Source organism: Boleophthalmus pectinirostris, unplaced genomic scaffold, assembly GCF_026225935.1.
Source record: "Boleophthalmus pectinirostris isolate CB_2022bp ecotype Guang Dong unplaced genomic scaffold, ASM2622593v1 HiC_scaffold_8, whole genome shotgun sequence".
In the NCBI taxonomy this organism is placed as follows: Eukaryota; Metazoa; Chordata; class Actinopteri; order Gobiiformes; family Gobiidae; genus Boleophthalmus; species Boleophthalmus pectinirostris.
Genome location: NW_026571515.1, coordinates 36,239,420 through 36,258,956, shown reverse-complemented (window position 1 = coordinate 36,258,956; position 19,537 = coordinate 36,239,420). Strand labels below are relative to the sequence as shown.

General features: G+C 40.8%; 1 protein-coding gene across 3 annotated transcripts; it reads right to left on the bottom strand.

The window, feature by feature from the left end:
• Positions 1–150: 150 nt before the first annotated feature.
• Positions 151–18,870, bottom strand: pfkfb1 (6-phosphofructo-2-kinase/fructose-2,6-biphosphatase 1). Of its 3 annotated transcripts, none has more exons than XM_055166248.1 (14): positions 18,769–18,870; positions 7,117–7,242; positions 6,943–7,039; positions 6,239–6,305; positions 5,623–5,697; positions 5,495–5,551; positions 5,293–5,414; positions 4,646–4,853; positions 3,437–3,583; positions 3,237–3,341; positions 2,583–2,712; positions 1,437–1,499; positions 1,265–1,329; positions 151–779 (listed from the first exon to the last, which is right to left on the bottom strand). In XM_055166248.1, the coding sequence occupies exons 1-14, from the start codon at positions 18,818–18,820 to the stop codon at positions 720–722; spliced, it is 1,374 nt and encodes a 457-aa protein (XP_055022223.1). In that variant the 5' UTR covers positions 18,821–18,870; the 3' UTR covers positions 151–719. The 3 variants fall into 3 exon arrangements, with proteins under 3 accessions (XP_055022223.1, XP_020773590.2, XP_055022222.1); XM_020917931.2 differs by lacking the exon at positions 18,769–18,870 and adding an exon at positions 11,548–11,656; XM_055166247.1 differs by lacking the exon at positions 18,769–18,870 and adding an exon at positions 11,554–11,644.
• Positions 18,871–19,537: the final 667 nt, after the last annotated feature.

The following is a 19,537-nucleotide window of genomic DNA, read 5'->3' as shown; positions in this document are numbered from 1 at the left end:
GTTGGAAATGAAATTGAAAGAACAAAACATTAGAGAACTGAAGAAATGGAGCAAGAAACTCAAATGTTCAAATCCTTTCATATTGTCACAAAGATTTTGTCATTTGTAGACCTACTGACAGTGGGAAGAGTAACTAAAACTTTTACTCAAGTAAATACACTGTACAATATATCACTCATGTAGGAATAAAAATATGGAGGTCTGAAAATTACTTCATTAATTAATTAATAATTACCATTATGGTAAACCGCTCCAGGCAACCACAATGTATCCCATAGGTATTCAACTCTAAATAAACACGTCTGAATAAACTTCTTGACCATTTAACAACATAAGTGACTTAAAAAACACCACCTTTAATAAACAATTTACATTGAAACATGACCTATATTACATTTACAATAACATTATCTTATATATACATTAATGTTTTCAGTGCAACAGTTTCAGCTTTATTATCAACAAGAGTACTGTTTTGGTTAAGAGCTTACCAAGAATATATTTACACATTTTGTAAACATTAGAAAGACAAACGTACAGAACTACAGGCTAAAGGCATGTAGGGCTCAGAGCAGACAGCAGGGGGAGCCAGTAGACATGTAAACTCTAGTATGGGTTTGTTACAGTTTTAGCTGTGTTTTGTAGTGGTTGTTGTTATTGATGAAATGAGAAAATGCCTGGGATGTTCCAAAGTATGGCATTAGTTTAAAGATCCAGACTCAAATGTGATCAGGGACAGTCTGAAGAGCTTCCTCTGGGTTTCTGTTCACGTCCACATTCTGCAAAAACAAAGTATCAAACATTAATGAGGGGGTATTTTACTTCTGTGGGGTATTAACTGCTAAAACATAACATATTTAGATCACCATGCTACATTTTATTGTTTTGAAAATTCTATTCACCCAAAACAACATATTAACATGTTCTGTAAGTGTCATTTTTTTGTTTTTGACATTCTGAGTCTCCCCTCCCTTTGCTCTCCACATTTAGTCACTCCCCCTTCAGAGCCCTATCACAACACATAAGCAAGCATCCCGTTAATGAAACTACTGCACATGGCATCAGATTTGTTAAGTTGTAGTGTATTGTTTTGTATCCTGCTTTTGTATTTATGAAATAGGTACACATTTTAATTAAGACTTTTATCTGATTTAACTCTGCTGACTTGTCAGTATTATAACTTACTGTATATTCTGTATTTATATTACGTCACTGTTAATTTATTTCTAATTTCATGTCTAATATTTCATGCATACTGACTCACCCCTGGCCTGTCTCTGTGCGTGTTGACTGCTTCAATGTTCAGGTAAAAGGACTCCACTTTACAGCCTGAGATTAAAAAAGGACAGGTCAGAATAAAGAAGGATCAGAACTACACAGAAGCAGGGTCAGAATATAAGACACAAAGCTCATGTTTTATTCAGTGTAATACCCACCGTAGGCTATAGGGGTCAGTTTCAGCACCGTGTGGAGAGGGCATCGCAGATAAGGCAACTCATCTGAAAAAAGGGAGATAACTTGAGTCAGTTCACTTTTACTATCAGTTGTACTTTGAGCAGAGAAGTTCTATTTCATCTTTCCTCACCACCAGAGAGCGATGCATTTTAATGCATTTTAATGTATACAAATTAACAGGCAATTTATATAAAAAAAAAAAAAGAAAAAGCATAGTTAGGGCATTTCATATAATTTGTCATATAAAAAGCTTATCTTCTCCCATTTAGACTATTGCAACTCCCTCCTCTCCAGCCTTGAATCCAAATCCATCTCCCACATCCATCTGGTTCAGAACGCAGCAGCTCGACTCACTGGGTTTAACAGACATCAACACATGACTCTGTTTTACGTCCCCTCACTGGCCTGTGTGTTTTAGAATCGATTTTAAGATTTTACTGATCACTTTTAAAGCTCATTTAGGTCATGCACCAAATTACATTTCAGAACTTTGAACACTGTAAGATGCCCTCCCACAGCTGCAGATACTCAGGCAGGTCCCTGTTGGCTGTTTCAAAGTCCAAGGTTTCACGAAGGCTGATGAATCCTTTTCAGTCTGGGTGCCTTTGCTTTGGAACGACCTGCCTGAGGAGAAGCTTGCACCTTCAGTATCATCTTTAGAATCACTTCTTAAAACTCAGCTGGCCTTCCTTTAGTTGGTTTTAACTTGATTTTATTCCTTATTTATTTTTATTTCATTTTATTAGTTTATGTGTTATATTTAATAGATAAATATTTTTCACAGCCTTTTGGTGATCATTCAAGATTTATAGAATGGTAAATACATTCTTTTACCAACATAATGTTACCAGCAGAAGTTTTTTTTTTTCACTAGTACTCTTACTTGAATGGATGTTTTTTCTCTTCCAACTATGAAGTTTATTAGTGACAAAAGATGGAGCTATGTTGATAATAATATTAATTGATTTTACCCATCAAAGCTCTACACTCATTCACTTCATATTGTGTCGCGGGGCAGACAGAAGAAAGTAAGACTGCATATCTGTGCCATCGGCTACTCCCACTACCTCCAACACTCAAATGCTGTATCTCCTTTTGTCATTTTACAGTTTGAAATCCTGCCTTACCTCCAGCTTTGTCGAGGAGGTAGGCGAGCAGACACCTCATCACAGCCTGGTGACAGATAACCAGAACGTTCTCCTGACGCTCCAGCTCCATGATCACAGGCTCCAGACGGTGGACCAAGTCTTCATAGGACTATAATATAATATACACAATACTACTATCACAATCATACATACAAGTACACAGAGTGAGAATCCAAAAGTAAGGCAACCAAATGAACCAAAACAAACATGGCGACACAGACGTCCTTTAGTGTAAGCAGAAATACAGACTTTGTCAAAATAAGTCTGTGCTTTTCACTCAGAGAGCCCTTCCAGATTGACACATGTGTAGAACTTGATTCAGAGTGCTACACATATCAGTCCCCCTCTCTTTCTCACCTCTCCTTTGGGATAGACCCTCTCTCCCCCTCTATACCTCCCATTCTCACCTCTCCTTTGGGATAGACCCTCCCTCTGTCTCCCCCCTCTCTCCCCACTTCAATACCCCCATTTCTTACCTGTTCTTTTGAATTGTCTCTCCTTCTCTTTCTCGCTGTCTCTCTGTCTCCTCCTCTCAACTCTCCTCATGTGTAGACCCTACCCCTGTCTTTCCCCTCTCTCTCCTCCTCTACCCTTCTCTCTCCCTCCTCCTTTCATATAAACTCTCTCTCTCACCTCTCCTTTAGGATAGCGGTATCGATATTTGTCCTGGTCTCTCAGAGCGAACTCCTCTGGGTGGTGTTCCTGGATCTCCTCATAGGTCATCTCCTCACAGACTCCCTACACAACACAACACAGGACTCCAGTGATAAGAGCCAGTAATATACTAAAATAAGATAAGCCTATGTCTACAATAACCACACAATGTTACTGACCGCGTCAATTTCATTAAGAGCCTTCCACTGCTCGTAGGGAACTCCCAGAGTCTCAGCCGTCTGGATGGTCCTCCTCATATGACTGGTCCAGACCTTCAGGTCCTTAATATTCTGGTTCTTGATGAAGGTTGCCAGTGCATTTGCATACTGCGCACAAAGAGAAGTCATCAGTGACTCATAAAGGAACAGTTACCTGCCAATCCAGAACCAGACACACAACTTTACAGATTCCTGAGGGTTTGACTGACAGGAGGATAAACCAACCAGAGCGATGCATGTTCCGTTTCTTAACAAATGTGGGAGCTTACACATAAAAACTGTGGGAATGTAGGAGCTTACACACAAAAAAGGGAAAGAACAACACAGACGGCTTAGTAACAGTGTGGATTTCAGCAGACTCAACAACCGAAGCCAAACTATTACTTATCTCAGGAAAAAGAAATCATATATTTTGTTCTGAATGATACAGAATTTTCAAGAGGAGATGTCTTCTACATTTAAGAGACACGTAATACAAATGAGCAGCTGTGCCATCGCAGGACATCTCATGCTCTATGCTCTACCCTTGTAGATTCAAACAAAATGTAGAAGTGACTGGCTGCTGGTACGGAGATAACAATAGAGAATATTCTTGGAAAATACATCAATTTTATCATGGGTTTGTATTCTTTTATTGGGGCAGAATGGGCAACAACTGCTATTTAAAACTCGCTAAGATTAGGTAGATTTCATTGTCTTCAAAGGAAATGTGTCTTCTGTTTCTCATTCTCAGTATGTGGACAGGCCATGTCTCACTGAAAGCTCAGAACTTCCAGAATTCACTCACTGAGCTGCAGAGACTGCACTAGTTCTGAGTCATCATGGCTCCAGGTGCTGGGTGTTAGGTAGTGACTATTCAGATCAGAGAGGGGCATTTAAACCAACTGGATTTCAGCACTGGAACTGGCAATCCAAATGAGAGTCATGTGTGGCTTATTCTTCCTTCTGATTGAATAACAGTCTTGGGATCAAAAACACTAAATTATAACATGAACAATTGATCATGTCCATAATTTTTGTAATTCAGAATAAATCAGCATCACAACTGTCACCAGTAAGTTAAATTTGATTTGAACATGTTTACCTCATATCTGGGGACACAGATAGGTCATACTTATGAAATTTAAACTGCATCTTACACACTAAATCTTGACCCCTCTTTTGAGTTACCTTCTGCCCTCTAGGGGACAGTCCTGAGTCTCCACCGATCCTCCCAAGCAGGTTGAGTTCACTCTCTCCATGCCTGCTCAGGTAGATGGAACGTGGGGTGACGTGGATGTTCATCAGGTAGTACACGATTCTGCTCTGGAGATGGTCCTGGACACGGTTCACCAGGTACCGGCTCCCAACGTCAAAGATCTTTATGTATGAAAGGTTTCTGAAACATACACAAAACAGGGGTTTAGGGCTAGAGGTTAGAGCTTTTAAACAGAGTTACACAAGAGCTTACCATTTTTTACAGTTTACAACAGATTGAAAAGAACTGTGATGCAGTTGTCTGCTTAAACGCACAGACATTTTTCCCACCCACTCCTCCTGTTGGTCAGCCTCTGTCATGCTCTGAGTGAGTGACAGCTGAATTTAACCAATCACATTGAAGTTTGAACTTTCAGAAGAAGCAACAGATTACCGTACTACTCAATACTTAATGCTTAATTTACCAAATACAAAGTGTACATGACATGATCAAATCAAAATCATGGGTCCAAGAAAATTATTGTATAATTTTTTTGCCATGTTATCCACCTCTGAATAAAGCTTTGACCTTATCTATTTACAATTGCATTTACTTTTCATTTTTCATATCCTTATATCACCTGTCCTTCTCGTCGTCTATGGGCATATAGCTGGCTCTGTAACAGTCTATCCTCTGAACAAAGTCCTCCATGGCCTCTTCAAAATCACGATCGGCATAGTCCGGGCTCCCAAACTTCACTTGCTGCAAAGGAAACCAATAAAACAATATTTTATTATACTACAAATTTAAAAAAAAATATTTCAAATGTTAATGCCATGTACCTTAATATTCTCTGCTATAATTTCAGGGTCTTCACAAATTGATTCTACAAAAAGTACCTGTTTAAATGACATGTTTTGTTATTCAAAGGTAAAGATTAAACATAGTTGATTAGATACTTGAGACGTGCCTTATATCCTCTCTCTTTAGCGAAGTTTAAAATGATGGCTCGTCTTTCTCTCGTGGTGTTTGTGGCATCAAACACCTGGAAACACAAAAGCGCAGTTTAGAATCATACAAAAATATCAAATGAAAAAGAATGGAAATTCAAATGCCAAAGTTGATCCAACAAAAATAATGCATTAGGTCTACATATTGCTTTTCCAGACGCTCAAAGTCACTTTACAATTTGGTGCATTATTCATTCCCTTCATACCTGGAGGTGGTACTATTATAGCTGGCCTGGGGCAGACTGACAGAAGCAAGGCTGCCAATCTGTGCCATCGGCCCCTTCGACCACCACCAACACTCACACACACCACATTCATACTAGGCAATGTGGGTGAAGTGTTTGGCCTAAGGACACAAAAGTAGTTTCTGCCAGTTTTTTGCCACTGCTGCCTCACTGTAGCAGTCTCCCATCCAAGTACTAACCAGGCCCAACCCTGAGTAGCTTCTTTTAAGAAGAAAATTTGTGTTCTAATCCCATCAGCTACAAGCTCTGCTGTGGAACTGTGTATGAGTGCACTGAGCCTGACAAATTAAAAACATAAATATAATGTGAGATGTAGTTGATTGTTACTCACAGCGACTTGTCCGTACTCTCTGGTGAAATAAGTTGCGACGTCTGAGAGGGCAGCAGCTGCACAGGCTCTGAGGACACAGCACAGTCACTGTTACTTATGTAACCCTCAGAGGAACATGCAACCGACCAGCAGAAGAGTTACAGAAAATCACATTAAAGAGGGGCTATTACACATCTATGCTAAATCATTACATATTTAGATCACTATGTTAGCTTTTCTTTTGAAAATGAACATTTGCTGAAAACAACTTTTTAACATGTTAATATGTTTCAGAGTCTTTTTGACGCTAAGTCTCCCCTCCGTGCAAAGTCACTCCCCATTCAGAGCGGTGCCACAACAAAATCAGAGATCATCCTGCAAATGAAACTACTGCACATCGCAGTATCCAGTTTGTAAAGTTATAGTGAATTGTTTTGTATCCAGCTTTATACTTATGTAAAATACTATAAAAATGACGTGACGCAGGCTTGTGGGCTAGGTGTTGGACAGGTTTGAATAGGGCCCATGAAAGATCACTAAATTGCTCAAACATGCATGAATGAAATAAAGTAGGGAACAAGTTATAACATGGTCCAAAAAAAATAGATTTTGCATAACACCTCTTTAAATTTGCAATATCCTACATAGCACCTTTAAGAAAAGAGCATTGTGACATCCCTACATCTAGACCTCTGATTGTAAGAATCATCATGATGTAATCTTACTTGCGAATGTTCATGGCCTCTTCATTGTCCGGTTTAAAGAATTCAAAGTTCTTGTAAGTCTTTACTGCCTGCCTCCGGTATTGCCCCACGTTAAACACTGCAACAGAACAAATATCATGATTAATAATGTTTTTCTGCTTTGGTTATAATACATTTCACAAACAGAAAATGGACCTTTTGTAGGAACCCCAATCCAGTTGAGATACCGCGTGAGTTTTTTGGAGATGTAGGTCTTTCCTCGCGCGGGCAGCCCCACCATCACAATCATGGTCGGGGAGTTACAGAACTGCGGCACAGATGCTGAAAAGAAGAAGATTTTGAGAGGAGTGGATTGGAGAAAAAAGAAAAAGAAAAAAAAAACTACCTAAAATAAAAAGGCTATTAAAGTGTCATATTTAAGGTGTTGTATCTGATTTTTACAGCCTTACAAATGTAAAAAAAAACAAAAACAAATTCATTTTAAACTTTTGGCAGTGGTCCAAATTATTCCTCACTTACTTTATGCATTCTGATCATTCACTTTTTTCACAACTTTCAGAGAGTTTTACCTTGACAATAAAAATAATAACAACAAGCATGCTAAGGTGCACTTCCTGATTAAGGGCCTTTAACAGAGACTTTTATAGACCATTGTCACTTGCTAAAGGTGCCATTTAAAGTCCCTGTGAATTACAAAAAACATGCATTTGTCTAATTTAATATCTGAAAATTTGTTATATTTGTTTAATATAATTGATACAGAATACCAAAGGTAAATAGTTACATTTACTGGAGTAACATTGAAAATTGAGTACTTCTCCGGGTAGTTTTCAAACCTCATACTTCACATTATAATGCAGATGTTATGTCCAAAAAGTTACTCTTACTTGAGTACTAGTTTCCCCAAGGTGCAGTAACAGGTGCAGTGACAGGTGCAGAGACAGGTGCAGAGACAGGTGCAGAGACACGTGTGATGTGACCTAATCTACATTAAGTCCGAAATACAAGCCTCAGGTACAGCTCAGGTGTCTCTCAACCGAACTGTTTGTTCCTCTGATCAGCTGCCGGGGTTTTAACCTGATTTAACTGGGTCCAAGTTGAGTTTAACGCCAGATTTGGGTCATCTGCTTTGATTTTGTCATGAAAAAAAATATATATCTCTTGAAGATAAATAATGAATCTATTTGCGAAGCCCGATGAGTTTTTGAAATATAGACCAAGGTTTATTCTTGTTACAGCAGATATGGATAGGGCCTAGGCCTGTTCTGGCCAAAGCCCAACAGCCTTTCTCCACCAGCAGTATGCCCCTACTACATCTCCCAACCATATCCCCACAATGTTACAAAGCATCAAATTTATATATCCTGAGATGACCAGAAGACATACATTTCAAAGTGAGAAGGTGACGACTCCTACTGAGATGTGGCCAGATGTGCTTGATCTGATTTGCATCCATATTCACTTACATTTGTCACTTCCTGACAAGATTAGCAAGCAAAAGGGAACAGAAGTATTTACATCGAAGGGTCTTTCTAACAAGCCAAATAAGTTTTCGTTACAAGACCAAATGTGTTTCTAAAAGATAAACTAATCACTATTTTAATGTAATCAATCATAATCAATATTTTCATGTGGGGGTCTGGTCTCAGGTAGAAATCACATTCATTTGCACAAAGAGAGAATGAGAGAAATCTTTCCACAATCTAAATTTCTATCACAATTTCATAACATTATTTTATTGGTGGTAATCCATATTTTTAACTGCTACAGATCAGATTTCTTGTTGGTCCTGTATGCACAGTTTTTGGTGGGGGAGCCGCTACTTGTTTCCATGACTTTGCCAGCAGGAATGTTCCACAAAATGGCATTAAATATCTTGCATTTATTCAAAGGTGTTTTTATTGCTCCAAATTACCTTGAAAAAACATGCATTCACACTGTGAGCTTGCCTCTCCCCAAATCTGGCCTGTAGCTTGGCCTGGTGGTGTCACAGGGTTGTCTCCATAAATAAATCCAACCTCATAATCTGATATTCCATGCAAAACAATAACATCTCCATGGAGACAAGCAGATGGGGCCTCTTCCAGAAATGTTATGTGATACACCTTTAAAGCACACTTCTTTTATGCACACTTTGGGACATTATAAATCAAATAAGAGTAGAGTTTGGTTTTGTTTTTCTGTTGATATTTGCAAATGCAGTTTCTTTTTGCTGGTGATGCAAGTTTATTTAATTTTGTTCAAATATAATGTCCAAATGTCCAAATGTCCCAGCGGACTGAGAGCAGGGCAGTTTTATGAATGGGCCTTGGCTGTGAAGTTTCATTCACGGAGGCCTGTTTAGATCAGTGTGTCCTGGATCGCCTCCCATTTTCCCCCCTCAACCTCCCCTATGTCTCCCCCTTCTTCTCTCCTCTACCTTTCCCTCCTTCTCTCTCTTCCTCCTCTGCCCCCCTCCTCTTTTCCACCTCCTCTCTCTCCCTTCCTCTTCTCCTCCTCCATCTCTCCCTCCTCTCCCCTCCTTTACCCCCACCACCTTTCTCCCTTCTGACTCCACACTTTGACACTAACTTCCCCCTACTCCTCTCTCTCTCACTCTCTCCCTCTCTCTCTCTCTCTCTTCACTACGCCTCCTCTCTCCCGCTCCTCTCCCTTCCTATTCTCCTCCTCTATCTCTCCCTCCTCTTCCCTCCTTTACCCCCACCACCCCTCTCTCCCTCCTCCACACTTTGGTACTGACTTTCCCCTACTCCTCTCTCTCTCCCTCTCCTCTTCTCCTCTCTCCTGCTCCTCTCCCTTCCTATTCTCCTCCTCCTCCATCTCTCCCTCCACTCCCCTCCTTTACCCCCACCACCTCTCTCCCTCCTCCACACTTTGGCACTAACTTTCCCATACTCCTTTCTCTCTCTCTCCTCTTCTCCTCTCCCTCCTTTTCTATTTTTTCCCTCTTCTCCCCACCTCTCCTTTCCATCTCCTCTCCCTTCCTCTTCTCCTCCATCTCTCCCTCCTCTCCCCTCCTTTACCCCCACCACCTCTCTCCCTCCTCCACAGTTTGGCACTAACTTTCTCCTACTCCTCTCTCTCTCCTCCTCCACACTTTGGCACTAATATTCCCCTACTCCTCTCTCCTTCCTCTTCTCCTTTTTCCCTCTTCTCCCCGCCTCCCCTTTCCCTCTCCTCTCCCTTCCTCTTCTCCTCCTCTATCGCACCCTCCTCTCCTCTCCTTTACCCCCACCACCTCTCTCCCTCCTCCACACTTTGGCACTAACTTTCTCCTACTCCTCTCTCTCTCTCTCTCTTCTTCCCCTTCTCCTTTCCCCCCCTTCATTACGTCTCCTCTCTCCCGCTCCTCTCCCTTCCTATTCTCCTCCTCCATCTCTCCCCGCTCTCCCCTTCTTTACCCCCACCCTCTCTCCCTCTTCCAGACTTTTGCACTAACTTTCCCCTACTCCTCTCTTCTTCCTCTTCTCCCTTTTCCCTCTTCACTATGCCTCCTCTCTCCCGCTCCTCTCCCTTCCTCTTCTCCTCTTCCATCTTTCCCTTCCTCCTCTCATCCTACTCCTTTACCCCCACCACCTCTCCCTCTCCTCCTCTCTCCCTCCTCCAACTCACCTCTCCTTCTTTCCTCTTCCTCCTTTCCCTCCTCTACCCCCACCGCCCCTCCGCCACTCTCCCCCCTCCTCTTCACCATCTCCCTTATTCTCCCCTTTCCCTTTAGGCTTTATTCCACTGCCGTACCACTGCTGGTTACATAACACCGCCAATAACCAGCTAGTCATGTACATCAGGTTTAATTACATACTGCTATTATTACACTACACGCACCACTGGATCCTACATACATTAATTTAGTTCTTAATATTTTATGACTATGAACTACCGGTCTGTGTTCGCAGAAAAAAAGCAAACATGTCATGGTTTAAGTTTGCATTTTTTGTTTTGGTTCAAGTTCATTATCCAATTTGGGGGTCTATGGCAGCTATCACAGGTTCAGTTTTAATTGTAATCCAGTTAGTAATATATAGCACAATACACAGGTGCAGGTAAAAGTATTCATATTTTGTAGTGAGGTTCATTTGAAAGCTCATATTAAGCACACTTTGTAACTATTACCTGTTTGTTTCTATAGTGCTGCTTTTCCTGTAATGTTTCACAGTATGGCATTGATTAAACATATCGATATCTATGGAGACAGCATGAATGACACAAGGCCAGGTTACAGGCCAGATCTATGGAGCGTGCATGTTTTCCAATGTATTTTTGCGCAATTACAACAAATGCAAATGCAAAAGGACACGTTTCATATTACGCTGCTGTGGAACATTCCCGGAAACGCAGTATCATCTCCATGGAGACAAGCACGTGGCGGATCCTTATCAGAAAGTTGCACAGTGCACCTTTAAATTTAGTGGCAATCGAGGCATATAAGCATATATCTTGCTATGCTTATCAAACCGTACCAAAGAATACGCGTTATCAGGTTCAACATTTTTGGTTGATACAACTGGTCTGCAAAATAGGTTACCATTAGACGATGTATTACTAGTTACTGCTCCCATCTGAGAAAGGGACACCACGTAGTAAGCATATTGTACACTGCAAAAAGCGCTCGCTGCAGAAACTCACACCCACGTCTTCGGTTATGGCTGCAGCTCATCCACGGGACCCAGATCTTGAGCAGCGGCGTCTGCGTGAGCCTCTTCTGGTCCGAGCTGGAGTTCATAACCACGGCCATAGCTACGGTCCAATGCGCGGGACAACACAGCACAAACTCCCTGCCCCACTCCTCTCTCTGCTGATGTGTCCGCGCTGGGTGCAGGGAACAGTCAGCTCAGAGCAGAGGCAGCCTGCAGGGGGCGCAGGGTGACGGACGGGGGGCAGCGGGGGGAACCACAGAACACGCGGCCAATCTGGATCTCCATTTGGCTAAAACACGTCTGCGTGATGTAAACGACCGAAATAAGCTGCCAAATGACCACGCAACGTTCACGCAGTTACATTCATTGGCAGAGGTGGGTAGTACTCAATTACATTTGCTCAGTCACATTTACTTGAGTAACTTTTAAAATAAAATCTACTTTTCAGAATATTTTTCTAGAAGCATACTTTTATTCCTACTAGTATGAGTATTATTTTTTATTGACGTTACAGTACTCTTACTTGAGTAAATGTTTTGATTCCTCTTCCCCCTGTACAAGCAGAGGTGGGAACAAGTCGTTGTTTTGTGAGTCTCAAGTAAGTCTCAAATCTCTGATCTCAAGTCCAAGTCAAGTCCCAAGTCAGGGACGGACAAGTTCAAGTCGAGTCCCGAGTCACTGGCCCATAAGTCCAAGTCAAGTCCAAGTCGTCTGCTTTGAGCTTCAAGTCATTTCAAGTCTTTAAACCAAAGTACCAAATAGTATTACTTAGATTTTAGCTATTGATATTTTAAACTAAATTAAACTTAATTATACTTAAGTGATGACATATTTGATGAGCTGTAGAAATGTTACTTTTTCGTTTTTAAATGTCTTTACAAGCTCTTAGTGTGAACTATTACAGTCAGAATAGAAAGAATTAAGATTTAAAAGAGCTTAATAACAGTTATTTTTTATAGTTATGAAGGATCATGTTCTATGTATTTCACTCTGTTTGACTTTGTGCTGTATATTACTGTATTGTACTGTATATTACTGTAGTACTTTTAAGGATACCGCATGGCAGTACTTCAGTTCCATCCGAAGTAACAAACAGAAGTGGGAGGGACATGTTCCAGTTTGTTTCTGTAAACTGCATTTATTGACTGTAAAGAGAAAAATATTTTCTAAAAACATATATTTTAGGAGAAGCATCAAGTCTTCTCAAGTCACAGGCCTCAAGTCCAAGTCAAGTCCTGAGTCACTGACCTTCAAGTCCAAGTCGAGTCCCAAGTTTTAGTCCATTTTCTCAAGTCAAGTCTCAAGTCCTAAAAATAGTGACTCAAGTCTGACTCGAGTCCAAGTCACGACTTGCAAGTCCCAACCTCTGTCTACAAGTGACAAAAGCTTTATGTGACAATATTAAATGATTTGTGTTTTTTGCAGCGCTCCTTCACATTTAATACAGTTTTTTCCATTTTTGTGACCCAATTTCAATGTTAGGAAACAGACGATATAGAATAGATGATACCCGTTCTGATACCACAATGACAATAAAAAAACTATATTTATTTTGAACTTTAAATTATAGTACTTTCTTGTCTCTTTCCATGTGGCCTTATATCGGTATAATCCATCGGTGGTCCAGGTAGGTTCCTATGGTCCATGGGTGTACATTAGTCTATGTGCTCTTCTACTTGTCCTGATACAGCTCAAGATCATTCTAAAGCTATTCATTTCTGTCCTGCGAATGTGACTTTTTTAGTATCGATACCTGCTCAAATGAGTATCTAGTTTCAATACTTGTTTTAGTTTCGATTAATGTCTGATTTTGGACACTTTTGACAGTACTATTTGCATATCCTATTAACTCCATTATCCATTTTGACTGCACATTTCCTGACTATAATACAGGTTAAATCACTAGTTTTAAATGTTATAATATTGTCTTTTTGTTTTGAAATGAGTTCTGAGTACAAGTGAAAGTGCATATATGCAGTGCATATTTAAATATCAGAAAAATCAAGCTATAGCAGTACATTATAGTCAAAAAGGTGATTCCACCTCTTACCACATGGGGGCAGTATTATAACTTATTGGCAGGTATTTGGTGAAACGTTTGAAATATAGAGATGATCACAGCATTATTGTCTCAGTTGCAGTAGTAGTAGTAGTAGTAGTAGTAGTAGTAGTAGTATCAGTAGAAGTGGTAATAGCAGTAGTAGTAGTAGCAGTAGTAGTAGAAGTAGTAGTAGTACTGGTCTAATGTCACTTTAAGATTCATGAATGGGTGCATAGGACAATAAAAGCTCATAAAGTGTCCTGAAATATTGACTCTTCATGACTAATTTACAGTAATGACAATATAAAGTGCTGTGTCCCCCTCTCAGATGGAGCAGAAGACAATATTCTCTATCCATTATATTTTTATAAGAATTGAAATATCCAAAAAATACAATCCACAGAGTTAAACCTGATCATTTATATTTCACATTACACTGTCAGTTGATGCTGTTGAACAAAATACATCAGCCCAGGTGCAACTGTAAAAAATAAAAAGTTGGTTTTGATTTATTTGGAATATGCCGAACATGACGTCAACATAAAATACACAAAAAGCGTTTTTCTGTCTCCATAAATGTGTTGTTACTTGATCCACATGCTCCACAGTATGTCATTAAACGTATGTCAGTTACAGTGATTTAAGTTAGGAATGGTTCAGTATATTTTTTGAGCCGATATCAATATTTATATAAAATAAATTCTGTTGTGGCCGATAACCTTTGCCTATACCAATATTATGAGCTTTTAAAATCTATAATACAGACCAAATTCATGTTAAGTAAAAGTGTAGTTTACAAAATAAGTTTTCAGTTTTGTAAAAATAATAACAACATTTTATTTTACCTGAGATATAAATTCATATTTTCTCTCATTTAGTCTGCTCTAAAGGACAGATCTGATGCACTGAGGACAAACTTGGACTGACACAAAGGCACACACAGACTGACTAGTATAGTACAGAAAAAATATTGGTGCCAAATATTGACAAAATTTTCAGTAATGGACCAATATCACCAATATTGCAGATAACAGAATTAAATTACAAATGTTTTATTCTCGTCGTGTCATCTGATCTTCAGCCGCATGTCTTGGACAATCGGGTGAAGAGAGGGGCAGAGCTGTCAACCAGAAAGACTTGGCAGACCAAAACGTATAGTGAAGGTTTGCTGGGAACATCTGGCAGAGCCCTCTGTCAGACGTTCAACTCACATCTCCAGGAGAGCTTCTACCAGATTCTGGGGGAGGCTGGGGACATGGAGTCCAAGTGGGCTATGTTCTCGAGTTCTGTTGTCAATGTGGTCAGTCATAGCTGTAGTCGTAAGGTCTGTGGTGCCTGGCGGCAATCCCTGAACCCAGTGGTGGATGCTGGAAGTAAGGGATGCCGTCAGGCAATTGACAGGTACTGACAAAAGTTGGAAGGAGTTTGGGGAGGTCATGAAGAAGGACTATTGCTCGGCCTCAAAGAAATTCTGGCAAACCGTTCGACGTCTCAGGAGGGGGAAGCAGTGCTTCGCCAACATTGTTTACAATGCAGGTGGAGAGCTGCTGACCTCGACTGGGGATGTTTTTGGATGGTGGAAGGAATACTTTGAGGATCTCCTCAATCCCACTGTCATGTCTTCTGAGAAGAAAGCAGAGGCTGGGGACTTGGAGGCAGAGTTGTCCATCACGCTGGTTGAACTCACTGAGGTGGGTGGCAAGCACCTTGGTGACAAGGCTCTGGGGGTGGATGAGATCCATCCCGAATATCTTAAGTCTCTGGATGCTGGGGGGCTGTCTTGGCTGACACGTATCTGCAACATCGCGTGGCGGTCGGGGACAGTACCTCTGGACTAACGGACCGGGGTGGAATTCTGACCGAGAATCAACCCTCGGATTGAGGAGGAGCAGTGTGTTTTTCATCCCGTCTCTTGACATTGCACTCTCCTTTGCCGGCTTGAGGGTTCATGCGAGTTTGCCCAAATAGTCCACCTGTGCTTTCTGGATCTGAAGAAGGCAATCTCCTTTTTGTCCCTTGTGGTGTCCTTTGGGGGGTGCTCCGGAAGTATGGGGTCTGGGGCCCTTTGCTAAGGGCTGTCTAGTCCCTGTATGACCGGAGCAGGATCTGTGATCGCATTGCTGGCAGTAAGTCAGACCTGTTCCTGGTGCATGTTGGACTCCACCAGGGCTGCCCTTTGTCACCGGTTCTGTTGATTGTATTTGTGGACTGGATTTCTATGCGTAGTCAGGGGCCATAGAGGGTCCAGTTTGGGGATCACAGGATCTCATCTCTGCTGTTTGCAGATGATGTTGTCCTAATGTCTCCATCGAACCAGGACCTGCAGCATGCACTGGGCCGGTTTGCAGCAGAGTGTGAAGTGGCTGGGATGAAAATCAGCTCCTCCAAATCCAAAGCCATGGTTCTCAATCGGAATAAGGTGTCCTCCCCAGGTGGGTGGAGAGGTCCTGCCTCAAGTGGAGGAGTTCAAGTATCTCAGTATCTCACTATCTCTTGTTGACACGTGAGGGGAGGATGATGGAGGAGATTGACAGGCGAATCTGAAAGGTAAAGCTTTCGATTTACTGAACACTCTACATTCCTACCCTCATCTATGGTCATTAGTTTTGGGTAATGACCGAAAGAACAAATCGCAGATACAAGAGGATGAAATGAGTTTCCTCTGCAGCTCCCTTAGAGATAGAGTGAGAAGCTCAGAGGAGAGCTGCTGGTCCTTCATGTCGAGAGGAGCCAGCTGAGGTAGCTCAAGCATCTGTTCTGGATGCCTCCTAGACACCTCCCTGGGGAGGTGTTTCAAGCATGTCCCACTGGAAGGAGGCCCTGGGGAAGACCCAGGAAATGATCGAGGGACTATGTCTCTTGGCTCCTCTGGGATCTCCCCGGAAGTGTCTCGGTTGAAGGAAATCTGGGAGTCCCTGCTGAAACTGCTGCTCCTGCGACCCCTGGGCGATTATTCTTAGCACATGAGTGAGATAGACACTAGAGATGCCACTACAACACCGGGCACATACTATTCCAGTGGGCAGTCCTCAAAATGAATTCATGCGTATTTAATTACATTATTACACTGCAAAAAAATATCTGCATCAACTCAAGAGACCTGAATCTAGAATACTATGTTTGTTATAACTCATTTTTATTTCTTTATTAGAGTACATGTTAGTTTCAATACAATATATTTCTAAATACTACAGAATAATATATTTGATTCTGCTAGCCCATAATATAGCTAACCCTAACCCTAACTCATTTTGATTCAGTTAATATATTAAAGCAAGTCAAATAATCTAAGCCTTTCTAACTAAATATCTATTAGTAAGAGCTACTCAAAATAAGATATCATTCTAGCTACTACTCACTCTTATGTGCATATAACTGGATTTCTTTTGCAAAACATTATACTTGCATAACTTGGCATTTTGATTTTGTAATAAGTAAGAAGAAGAATATTTGATAACGGGGCTAACTTTTAAGGTCTTCACATGTGATGTACATGAGCAATGTACCGAATAAGTCACCAGAGACCTTCTCTGGTGTCAGCTTATGTGCTGTTGTTAACTGTCAATGTTCAGACATGTGCAGCGCTTGGTTGTTCTGAGGACTCACCTAAACTATTGCAATCTAATATGCTATTAAATCTGGCTTCAGTCCGGCTTCAGTCCAGCTTCAGTCCGGTTTCACTCCAGCGTAAAGTCAGTGAAAACAGTGAATGTCAAGTAAAAATTTAGTTTACAAATGAACTTTTTTGTAAAACTAATAACAAACTTATTTTATCTGAGATATAAATTCATATTTTCTTTCATTTAGTCTGCTCTAAAAGACAGATCTGATGCAGATCTGCGGACAAACTGGGAATGACACATTGTCACACACAGACTAACTGGAGCAGTGCAGAAAAAAATTCATGCCAAATATCCAAAAAATGTTCAATATTGGGCTGATAATCCGATATCATCGATATTGCAGAAATCAGAATTAAATTACAGATGTTTTATTGCATTACCTTGACAAACCTGCATTCTTACTGTGAGCGAACTCGCCTCTCTACAGATCTGACCTGTAATTTGCTCTGGCTGCATCACCTGCTTGACTGACTCTATGGAGATAGATAAGCTTAATGCCATACTGTGGAACACCCCAAAGAATGAACATCTTCACGGTGACAAGCAGACAGCTCTCCCTTCACCAGAAAAGGTAATAATATGGTCTTTTGGGGCCAATAAACAGATCTTGAGATTTTGGGCTGGGTTTTGTCAGGAGTACCACGCCGCACGATTAGCCTAGCGTATTTTAGCTTGTCCAAATATAGAACTTGACACATCAAATCTCCAAAGCCCTCAAATAAAATGTCATGAGTTCAGACTATTTTTAAACTCTGGGCGATTATTCTTAGCACATGAGTGAGATAGACACTAGAGATGCCACTACAACACCGGGTACATACTATTCCAATGGGCAGTCCTCAAAACGAATTCATGCGTATTTAATTACATTATTACACTGCATAAATATCTGCACGAACTCAAGTGACCTGAACCTAGAATACCATTTTTGTTATGACTCGTTTTTATTTCTTTATTAGAGTACATGCTAGTGTCAATACAATATATTTCTAAATACTGAAGAATAGTATATTGGATTCTGCTGGACCATAATATAACTTTAAACCAGTTACAATATCTAGACTAACTGAATTTTGTCAAAACTACTCAAAAAAAGGATTAACTTTAATTTAAGAAAATAAGTAATGCCATCTTAATATATATATAATTACTTGCAGTCTTAATGCACTTTTGTACTACTCTATGCAAGATCATTTTGCTGCAGTCAATATATTAAAGCAAGTCAAATAATCTAAGCCTAAATATCTGTTACTAAGAGCTACTCAAAATAAGTTAGAATTCTAGTTACTACTCACTCTTATGTGCATATAACTGGATTTTCTTGCACAACATTATATATACTTGCATGACTTGGCATTTTGATTTTGTAATAAGTAATAAGCCCTATGGTAATATTTAATAACAGGGCTAACTTTTAACGTCTTTGCATGTGATGTACCTGAGCAATGTACTGGACAAGTCAACAGAGAAGTTAGCTCACATGCTATTGTTATCTGTCAATGTTCAGACATGTGCAGCGCTTGGTTGTTCCGCTCCGAGGACTCACCTAAACTATCGCACCTGTGACGCTTCCACTGTTCCAGTGGCACAGGCTCCATGGCACCTGCCAGGCTTCGGTCCAGCTTCAGTCCAGCTTCAGTTCAGTTTCACTCCAGTGTAAAGTCAGTCAAAACAGTGATAACAGACAGCACAGAGCAGAGGAGACACAGCCCACCACCCAACCCACCCCAGCACACACCCCACCACACTCTATCCACCAGAGTTGCCAGGTCAGGTTCTTTATAGCAACTTTTACATCAAGTTCAAAAACATCCAAAATGCTCATAAAGTGTATGTGTGAAGGTGGGAGTGTTACTTGTGTGACTTGTTTTCAGTACTAAGGGACAGACTTGATAGTCTTCCAGAAATCTTCCTGTGAGAGTTCTGAGGAGAAAATAACCCAAAAAGTGTTTTTGCTAAAATCACTAAAGTGAGTACTAAACTGACAGAAGTGGGGCCGGATGTGGTCACCTTAAAAGAATCTGTCAGTGGGCTGCAGGTACGAGTGGGCAAGGTGTAGGGGCCAGTCCCTCAGCTGGGAGACAAAACAAACCTTGAGACAAGCAGTGATGACAAGAGAGAGAAGGCAGTGATGCTGTGGGATTGGTTAGCCTGAGAGAAACCTATGGGACCAGTGGTTCACTTGAGACATGTGTTTAAATACATGAGGGGCATGAATTTGACAGCAATCTATTATACTAAAACAACTTTACTCAAACTTTGGTTAAATCCAGTGGAGATAAAAGTATCACACTCTCCACAAATGCACAAAACTA

Coding starts and splice junctions, on each gene's coding strand:
- pfkfb1 (XM_020917931.2), bottom strand. CDS start 11,656: ATGGCCGTGGTTATGAACTCCAGCTCGGACCAGAAGAGGCTCACGCAG. Junction 7,040..7,116: donor GATTGGGGTTCCTACAAAAG/GTCCATTTTCTG, acceptor GTTCTGTTGCAG/TGTTTAACGTGGGGCAATAC. Junction 5,552..5,622: donor CTAAAGAGAGAGGATATAAG/GCACGTCTCAAG, acceptor TCATTTAAACAG/GTACTTTTTGTAGAATCAAT.